At 38.8% G+C, this 10,243-nt stretch overlaps 1 protein-coding gene across 1 annotated transcript; it reads left to right on the top strand.

Annotated features, from left to right (window-relative positions):
* Positions 1 to 381: 381 nt before the first annotated feature.
* LOC104985879 (olfactory receptor 2AP1-like) lies at positions 382 to 1,320 on the top strand. The gene has a single exon (XM_010836272.1). The coding sequence runs from the start codon at positions 382 to 384 to the stop codon at positions 1,318 to 1,320; it is 939 nt and encodes a 312-aa protein (XP_010834574.1).
* The last annotated feature ends 8,923 nt before the right edge of the window (positions 1,321 to 10,243 follow it).

Genomic DNA, 10,243 nt, shown 5'->3' with positions numbered 1-10,243 from the left:
TGAGCAAGTGCAATTTTATTCCTAGAGTTCATACCTTGGATTATATATACTTGTTGGCTAACAAACTGAGTTAAAAGGCTAATTAAGAAATCCCAATTAAAACCTCCTCTCTAAATTTTCTTTATATTTGTGTAAGTATGTGTGACAGCATCCAATAGGTTAGAGAAGAAAGTTAGAACAGAAAGAATACAAAGGAAAGTGCAAACAAGTGGGAAAATGATGAAAAACAAATATTGATTCATTTTAGAAGAAACAATTGAAAATATTGCTAAGAAGCAGTACCTTTGTTATTTGACTTTATTTTTCAATAAAACCTGGTAAATTTTATTCCAATCGTTATCATTATTATTTTATTCTTCCTGAACTTGTCAGAAGTTAACTATGGGAAACCAAACAGCCGTGATAGAGTTCATCCTTCTTGGTCTGACAAGTGATGCCAAGCTTCAAGCTGTGCTTTTCCCTTTTCTGCTGTTAACATATGTCTTAAATATCATGGGAAACTTGACAATCATCATTCTGACCTTGCTGGACCATCGCCTTCAGACTCCTATGTATTTCTTCCTCCGTAATTTCTCTGTTTTGGAAGTATCTTTTACCTCTGTCTTTGTTCCCAAAATGTTAGTCAGTATTGGAACTGGAGACAAGACTATCTCCTTTGCTGGTTGTTTCACTCAGTATTTTTTTGCCATCCTTCTGGGAGCGACCGAATTTTACCTTTTAGCTGCCATGTCCTTTGATCGCTATGTTGCCATTTGCAAACCACTACATTACACAACTCTAATGAGCAGAAGACTCTGCATTCAACTTGTCCTTTGTTCCTGGTTCTCTGGCTTTTTAGTTGTCATTGTGCCTCATGTAATGACTCTCCAGCTGCCTTTCTGCGCCTCCAACATCATCAATCATTATTGCTGTGACTATACGGTACTGTTGCATTTATCCTGTTCAGACACACGTTTCATAGAAGTGATTGAGTTTGTCCTTGCTGCTGTTACTCTCATCTTCACCTTGATGCTGGTGATTCTTTCCTATACATACATTATCAGAACAATTCTGAGAATCCCATCTGCTCAACAAAGAAAAAAAGCTTTTTCTACATGTTCTTCTCATATGATTGTGGTCTCACTTTCTTATGGAAGCTGTATCTTCATGTATATAAATCCCTCTGTGGAGGATGCTGCAACTTTTAATAAGGGAGTGGCTGTTTTAAATACCTCAGTTGCCCCTCTCTTGAACCCTTTCATCTATACATTAAGGAACAAGCAAGTGAAAATAGCCTTCAGACATTTGGTCAGTAAGATAATAACCTTTTCAAGAAAGTAAAATTATCTGAGTTTCATTATTATATAATAAATGTTTGGAAGACCATAGATGTACATTATCTTAATTTAAAAATATTTTCTATGTTGTTAATATTCCTATTCAATCACTGGAACAGTGTAACTACTTGTTTAATTAGCCTATTTTATCATCTTTTTATGTTCTTAAAACTTAATACATATGTGTGTGTGTGTATGTGTATGTGTCCTCTAATGCTTGAGTTCTTTTTTCTTCAACTGTATTTCACTTAAAAGAAAAAAAGATTTGACAAAAGTCAAATTGGGAATATGATTTCTAATGGTTTGCTTTTTACAATGAATTTTTTCTTGTCTTGTCCATTACCATGTAGTCATCAATCTCTATACTTGTACCTAAATTATACTTACATCAAAGAAATTTATATAGCTTGTTGACGATAGTGTAATCAATATATTAGTGAACTGATATAAAGTTGGTTATTTTCAAATTATTCAGATTTAAACTTTGTCTACAATGATTTTTTAATGAGAGCTTAAGCATTACTCAGTAATTGAGGTAAAACATTTCTGAAGAAGAGAAAATAAGCATATGTTTGTTTTAGCATTGATGCTGCTGCTGCTAAGTCACTTCAGTCGTGTCCGACTCTGTGTGACCCCATAGATGGCAGCTCACCAGGCTCCTCCATCCCTGGGATTTTCCAGGCAAGAATACTGGAGTGGGTTGCCATTGATGGGGAAATGCTTAATGAGGATTTGTACACAAACTCTTTGAATAAACCCATGAAAGAGGTAGAAGGATATTTCCAATTTAAGCTAATCAGAAATGTCTTTATAGCAAATTTCATATAATTTAGTGTCCTGATAGTTATTGTTCTGGTTCTCATTTACAAGAATATAAACTATGTTAACATTGTCTATGATATTAGTGATTTTATAGTCTTATCTCATACTCTTCCAAAATTGCATGCTGCTGCTGTTGCTGCTAAGTTGCTTCAGTCGTGTCCGACTCTGTGTGACGCCATAGATAGCAGCCCACCAGGCTCCCCTGTCCCTGGGATTCTCCAGGCAAGAACACTGGAATGGGTTGACATTTCCTTCTCCAATGCTTGAAAGTGAAAAGTGAAAGTGAAGTCGCTCGGTCCTGTCTGACTCTTAGCGACCCCATGGACTGCAGCCTACCAGGCTCCTCCATCCATGGGATTTTCCAGGCAAGAGTACTGGAGTGGGGTGCCATTGCCTTTTCCATCTAAATTGCATACTAAACTATAAATCTTGATAATCTGATATCCTTAGGCAAAGTTTCCACAAGTAAAAACTGACATTTTCTGATCACTTCTTGACCATGTTAACTTTTCAGAATGCATAGACCAGATTCATAGCATGAGTAATTTTGAAATTTAATGAAACTCCAAATACTTCTATTATAATCCCTGTAATATACAGGTGAAAAAATTGAGTCTGAGAAATATTAACAAACTTTTACTGAAGTACATAGTTACTTAGTGCCAATTTTGTACTCTTGAATTCCTTATTTATCCATTTACTAATGATGAAACTACCCAGTAGGAGAGATACTAAAAGAGTGCCTTGGGAAATGATGATGGAGAAAAATGATTGAAAATGTAGAATTTGTGTTTTTATACACTTTGTCATGATTACATCAAAACGCCTAAATATCAAACACACAATTGATGTTAACAAGTTAGTTAGCTTTTTTCATTAGTTATTTAGATCAACAGATAATTTACTCATTAGCTGACTCATTTGTTGATTTAAACATCATCAGCAGTACATTAATCATAGGCATTCAGTATATTTGCTTACCCTGTGGTGGTTGCTTGTTTTCAAACATATATATAATGATTTGTAGCTAAACTTAGATTGACAGAGATAATTTCTTTTCAACCATGCAAATACAGACATAGATGCAAAATTTAAATAGACAATTCAGAAACCCAGCCTGGATTTTTTTTCTGGAAAAAAATTGGTAACTAACAAAAATTGCACAAAACATGAATTAGCAAAGCAATATATCAACCTGAAATCTCTCTGAATCAAAGATTTTTAGTCTAAAAACCAGTAATATAAGTGATATTCAAAATTATATGCATATAAAATTCCGGAAAAATATAAGAATACTTATTAGAGGCTTAATGTTTAGTATATCATTTTTGCTTCTTCATGGATCACAGCTTGTCATGACAAAGGGGCTTGCATAACTCAATGAAGCTATGAACCATGACATGCAGAACCACCCAAGACAGATGGGTCATAATGGAAAGTTCTGACAAAACATGGTCCACTGGAGGAGGGAATGGCAAGCTACTCTGGTATCCTTGCCATGAGAACCCCATAAACGGTATGAAAAGGCAAAAATACGTGACACCAGAAAATGAGCCCCCTAGTCGGAAGGTGTCCAATATGCTACTGGGAAAGACTATAGGGCAATTACTTGTAGCTCCAGAAAGAATGAAGTGGCTGGGCCAAAGCAGAAATGCCACTCAGTTGTGGATGTGGCTGGTGTTGAAAGTAACGTCCAATGCTGTAAAGAACAATATTGCCAGGAACCTGAAATGTTAGGTCCATGTATCAAGGTAAATTAGATGTGGTCAAGCAGGAGATGGTAAGACTGAACATTGACATCTTAGGAATCAGTAAACTAAAATACACTGTTCATAGAAAACACCCTTTTTCAATAATTCAAGAGATGACTTTACATGGGCATCACCAAATAGTCAATAATGAAATCAGATTGATTATATTTCTGTTCAGTCAAAGATGGAGAAGCTCTATACAAGTGCAAGTTACTCAGTCGTGTCTGATTCTTTGGGACCCCCTGAACTATACAGTCCATGGAATTCTCCAGGCCAGAATACTGGAGAAGCTCATACAGTCAGCAAAAACAAGACGTGGAGCTGACTGTGGCTCAGATCACCAACTCCTTGTATCAAAATTCAGGCTTAAAATAAAGTGGGGAAAACCAATAGATCAGCCAGGTATGACCTAAATCAAGTCCCTTTCTATTATACAGTGGAAGTGACAAATCAATTCAAGGGATTAGATCTAATAGAGTGCAGAAGAACAATGGATGGAGGTGCATAACATTGTACAGGAGGCAGTGATCAAAACCATCCCAAAGAAAAAGAAATGCAAGAAGGCAAAACAGTTGTCTGAGGAGGCCTTACAAATAGCTGATTAAAAAAAAAAAAAAGAAGCAAAAGACAAAGGAGAAAGGAAAAGATATACCCAACTGAATGCAGAGTTCCAAAGAATAGCAAGGAGACATAAGAAAGCTTTCTTAAGTGAACAATGAAAACAAATAGAGGAAAACAATAGAATGGGAAAGACTAGAGATTTCTTCAAGAAAATACAATATGTAAAGATATTAGCCTTCAATTAAAATAAATAAATTTATATTAAAAAATAAAGTGGAGGGGGGAGAAAACTGGAAATACCAAGGAAACATTTTGTGCAAAGATAGGCACAATAAAGAATAGAAACACTATGGACCTAACAGAAGCAGAAGAGATTAAGAAGAGGTGGCAAGAATACCCAGAAGAACTGTACAAAAAAGCTCTTAATGACTCAGATAACCATGATGGTGTGGTGTCTAACCTAAAGCCAGACATCCTAGCCTGCGAAGTCAAGTGGGCCTTAGGAAGTAGTACTGCTAATAAAGCTACTGAAGGTGTTGGAATTCCAGCAGAACTATTTAAAATCCTAAAAGATGATGCTGTTAAAGTGCTGCACTCAATACGTCAGCAAATTCGGAAAACCCAGCAGTAGTCAAAGGACTGGGAAAGGTAAATCTTCATCCCAGTTCCCAAGAAGGGCAGTACTAAAGAATGTTCAAACTACTGGACAATGCACTCACTTCCCATGCTAGTAAGGTTATGCTCAAAATCCTTCAAGCTAAGCTTCAGCAGTACTTGAATCAAGAATTTCCAGATGTATAAGCTCAGTTTAGAAAAGGCAAAGGAACCAGAGATCAAATTGCCACCATTCAGTGGATCATAGCAAAAGCAACAGAATTCCAGAAAAACATTTTCTTCTGTTTCAATGACTATGCTAAAGCCTTTTACTGCATGAATCATAACAAACTGTGGCTGCTGCTGTTGCACCGCTTCAGTCGTGTCTGACTCTGTGGAACCCCATAGACGGCAGCCCACCAGGCTCCCCCATCCCTGGGATTCTCCAGGCAAGAACACTGGAGTGGGTTGCCATTTCCTTCTCCAATGAATGAAAGTGAAAAGTGAAAGTGAAGTCGCTCAGTCATGTCGGACTCTAGCGACCCCATGGACTGCACCCTACCAAGCTCCTCCGTCCATGGGATTTTCTAGGCAAAAGTATTGGAGTGGGGTGCCATTGCCTTCTCCAAACAAACTGTGGAAAACTCCTAAAGATACAGAAATAAGAGATCATCTTCCCTGTCTCCTGAGAAACCTGTATGCAGGTCAAGAGGCAACAATTAGAACCTTATATGGAACAGCTGACTGGTTAAAAATTGAGAATGGAGTGTGACAAGGCTTTATATTGTTACCCTCTTTATTTAACTTATATAGAGAGAGCATCATGAGAAATGTCAGGCTGGATAAGTTCCAAGCTGGAATCAAGGTTACTGGGAGAAATATCCACAACCTCAGATGAGCAGATGATGCCTCTCTAATGGAAGAAAGTGGAGAGGAACTAGAGAGCCTCTTGATGAGAGTGAAAGAGGAGAATAAAAAAGCTGGCTTAAAACTCAGTATTAAAAAACTAAGATCATGGCATCCAGTCCCATCACTTCATAACAAATAGAAGGGGAAAAGGTGAAAGAAGTGACAGACTTCCTCTTCTTGGGCTCTAAAGTCACTGTGGATAGTGATTGCAGCCATGAAATTAGAAGACAATTGCTTCTTGGAAGGATAGCTATGAGAAACCTATACAGAGTGTTAAAAAGCAAAGGCATCACTTTTCCAACAAAGGTCCATATATAGTCAAGGCTATTCGGAGAAGGCAATGGCACCCCACTCCAGTACTTTTGCCTGGAAAATCCCATGGATGGAGGAGCCTGGTAGGCTGCAGTTCATGGGGTCGCTAGAGTTGGACACGACTGAGTGACTTCACTTTCATTTTCACTTTCAGGCATGGGAGAAAGAAATGGCAACCCACTCCAATGTTCTTACCTGGAGAATCCCAGGGATGGGGAAACCTGATGGGCTGCCGTCTATGGGGTTGCACAGAGTCGGACACTACTGAAGCAACTTAGCAGTAGCAGCATGGTCTTTTCAGTAGTCAGTTACGAATATGAGAGCTGGACCAGAAAGAAGGCAGAGTGCCAAAGAATTGATGCTTTCAAACTATGGTGCTGAAGAAGACTCTTGAGAATTCCCTGGACAGAAGGGAGATCAAAGCAGTCAGTCCTAAAGGAAATCAACCCTGAATATTCATTGGAAGGACTGATGCTGTAGCTGAAGTTCCAATACTTTGGCCACCTTATGGGAAGAGCCAATTCATTGGAAAAGACCCTGATGCTGGGATATTTTGAGGGTAGGAGGAGAAGGGGACAACAGAGGATGAGATGATTGGATAACTCAATGGACATGAGTTTGAGCAAACTCCAGGAAACAGTGAAGGACAGGGAATCCTGACGTGCTGCGGTCTGTGGGGTTGCAAAGATATGGCTTGGTCGGATATGACTTGGAGATTGAACAAAAACAACCACAAAAGTGAAACATTCTATGAAGAAGTCAATAAAAGAGGATTTTAGCATCCCTCAACCAGTAATATTTTATCAGTTGACAAATATTTAAAATATTTGCCTGTAAAATAGCAGCATGTGTTAGTCACTCTGCTGCTGCTGCTGCTGCTAAGTTGCTTCAGTCGTGTCCAACTCTGTGCAACCCCATAGACGGCAGCCCACCAGGTTTCCCTGTCCCTGAGATCCTCCAGGCAAGAGTACTGGAGTGGGTTACCATTTCCTTCTCACTCAGTCATGTCCAACTCTTTGCGACCCCATGGACTGTAACCCACCAGTCTCCCCTGTCCATGGAATTCTCTAGGCAAGAATACTAGAGTGTGTTACCATTCCTTCTGCAGGGGATCTTCCTGACCCAGTAACTGAAACTGAGTCTCAGCATTGCAGGCAGATTCTGGAATATTATCTGTCTGTCTGTGCTTAGCTGTTCAGTCGTCTCTGACTCTTTACGACCTCCTGGACTGTAGCCTGCCAGACTCCTCTGTCCATGGAATTTTCCAGGCAAGAATACTGGAGTAGGTTGCCATTTCCCAGTTCAGGGGATCTTGCTGACCTAGGGATAGAACCCACGTGTCTCATGTCTCCTGACTTGGCAAGCGGGTTCTTTACCACTGTACCACGTGGGAATGGAATATTACTCAGTCATATAATAGAAAAAAACCTTTCCATTTGCGACAACATGGATGAACCTAGAGGGTATTATGTTATGTTAAATAAATCAAACAGAAAAGTGCATATGATTTTACGTATATTTGAAAATCCTTAAAATAATGAGCAAATGTAACTAAACATAAAGAATCATAGATACAAGTTGCTAGAGGAGAGGGGATAGAAGGAGCTCATTAATAAAATTAAAAGTGATCAGAATTTGAGAGCCTTAGGCTTTACTTGTATTATATTGTCTCAGCATATATCTAGCTAGCTAGATAGATATGAAAGAGTTAGTTGCTTAGAGGTGTCTGACATTTGCCACCCATGGACTGTAGTTGCCAGGCTCTTCTGTCTATGGAATTCTCCAGGCAAGAATACTGGAGTGGGTAGACATTCCCTCCTCCAGGGAATCTTCCTGACCCAGGGATCAAATTCGGGTCTCCTGCATTGCAGGCAGATTCTTTACCATCTTAGCCACCAGGGATATACATACATACATATATGGACTTCCTTGGTTATGCAGCAGTAAGTAATTTGCCTGCCAACTCAGAAAACACAAGAGATGTGAGTTTGATCCCTGGGTCAGAAAAATCCCCTGGAGAAGGAAATGGCAAACCACTCCAATATTCTTCCATGGAAAATCACATGGACAGTGGAGGCTGGCAGGCTACATAGAGTCTGTGGGGTCAAAAAGAGTCGGACATGACTGAGCACACATGCACACATGCATATACATGTATACGTATGTGTGTGTATATGTGTGTGTGTGTGTGTATGCATGTGCTGTGCCTCATCTCTCAGTCGTGTCCGACTCTTTGCAACCCCATGGACTATAGCCCACCTGGCTCCTCTGTCCATGGGGATTCTCCAGACAAGAATACTGGAGTGGGCTGCCATGTCCTCCTCCAGGGAATTTTCCCAACCAAGGGATTGATCCCAGGTCTCCTGCATTGCAGCTGAACCACCAGGGAAGCCCCATATATATATACATATATATGGCTCCAGTGGTAAAGAACCTGCCTGCCAGTACAGGAGACAAAAGAGATGCAGGTTTGATCCCTGGGTCAGGAAGATCCCCTGGAGAAGGGCATGGCAACCCACTCCAGTATTCTTGCCTGAAGAATCCTGTGGACAGAGAAACCTGGTGGGCTCCAGTCCATAGGGTCACAAAGAGTTGAACATGACTGAAGCAACTTAGCAGCAGCAGCAACATATGCGTGTGCAGCTAGAACAACTTAGCTGCTGCTAAGTTGTGTATAATATATATATAAAGTTCTGTACTTTAAAGATTTCTGAAAGCTAGATAATGCTTCAGGATCACTTTCTGATAATGGGGAAAAATACCTAAATTATCAGGAAAAAAAGTAATAAGTTGTTTAAATAACCATTTTTTTCTAAAATCATATTTATGAACCAATTTTGAGATACAGTAAATTCTACAAATTGTACAGGAACATGTAAAATTGTCCAATAAATTATATATTACATGTTTCTTCCTGCCTATATTTTATTCTGCTTCTTTAGATAGTTTTTTTTCAAATGTACTTTATCCTAAATATTGAGTTACTATTGAAAGTAGTAAAACAGTCATATATTTTAAATAGACAGAGATTTCAAAGATATGCATCAACATTGATACTAATCTCTAAAATTTTCTTTTAATTACTTTGAGTATAATATGCCCCCAAAATTGGTAGTATGACAAATAATATAAATTAATATTAGTTTTAAGTATATTGTCACTGATCACAAATAGAATATTAACCTCTGGATTGTATGCTACTTTTGCATTCCAGTCCCCTATAGTGAAAAGGACATCTTTTTTGGGTTTTAGTTCTAAAAGGTCTTGTAGGTCTTCATAGAACCATTCAACTTCAGTTTCTTCAGCATTACTGGTTGGGGCATAGACTTGGATTACTGTGATATTGAATGGTTTGCCTTGGAAAAGAACAGAGATCATACTGTCGTTTTTGAGATTGCATTCAAGTACTGCATTACTGATTCTTTTGTGGACCATGATGGCTACTCCATTTCTTATGAGGGATTCCTGTCCGCAGTAGTAGATATAATGGTCGTCTGAGTTAAATTCACCCATTCCAATCCATTTGATATCGCTGATTCCTTTTAGAACTAACACCCAAAAAAGATGTCCTTTTCATTATTGGGGACTGGAATGCAAAAGTAAGAAGTCAAGAGACACCTGGAGTAACAGGCAAATTTGGCCTTGGAATACGGAATGAAGCAGGACAAAGACTAATCGAGTTTTGCCAAGAAAATGCACTGGTCATACCAAACACCCTCTTTCAACAACACAAGAGAAGACTCTACACATGGACATCACCAGATGGTCAACAATGAAATCAGATTGATTAAGTTCTTTGCAGCCGCATATGGAGAAGCTCTATACAGTCAACAAAAACAAGACTGGGAGCTGACTGTGGCTCAGATCATGAACTCCTTATTACCAAATTCAGACTTAAATTGAAGAAAGTAGGGAAAATCACTAGACCATTCAGGTATGACCTAAATCAAATCCCTTATGATTATACAGTGGAAGTGA

Source organism: Bison bison, unplaced genomic scaffold (assembly GCF_000754665.1).
Source record: "Bison bison bison isolate TAMUID 2011002044 unplaced genomic scaffold, Bison_UMD1.0 scf7180017864062, whole genome shotgun sequence".
Classification (NCBI taxonomy): Eukaryota; Metazoa; Chordata; class Mammalia; order Artiodactyla; family Bovidae; genus Bison; species Bison bison.
This window is presented reverse-complemented; position numbering and strand designations above follow the sequence as displayed.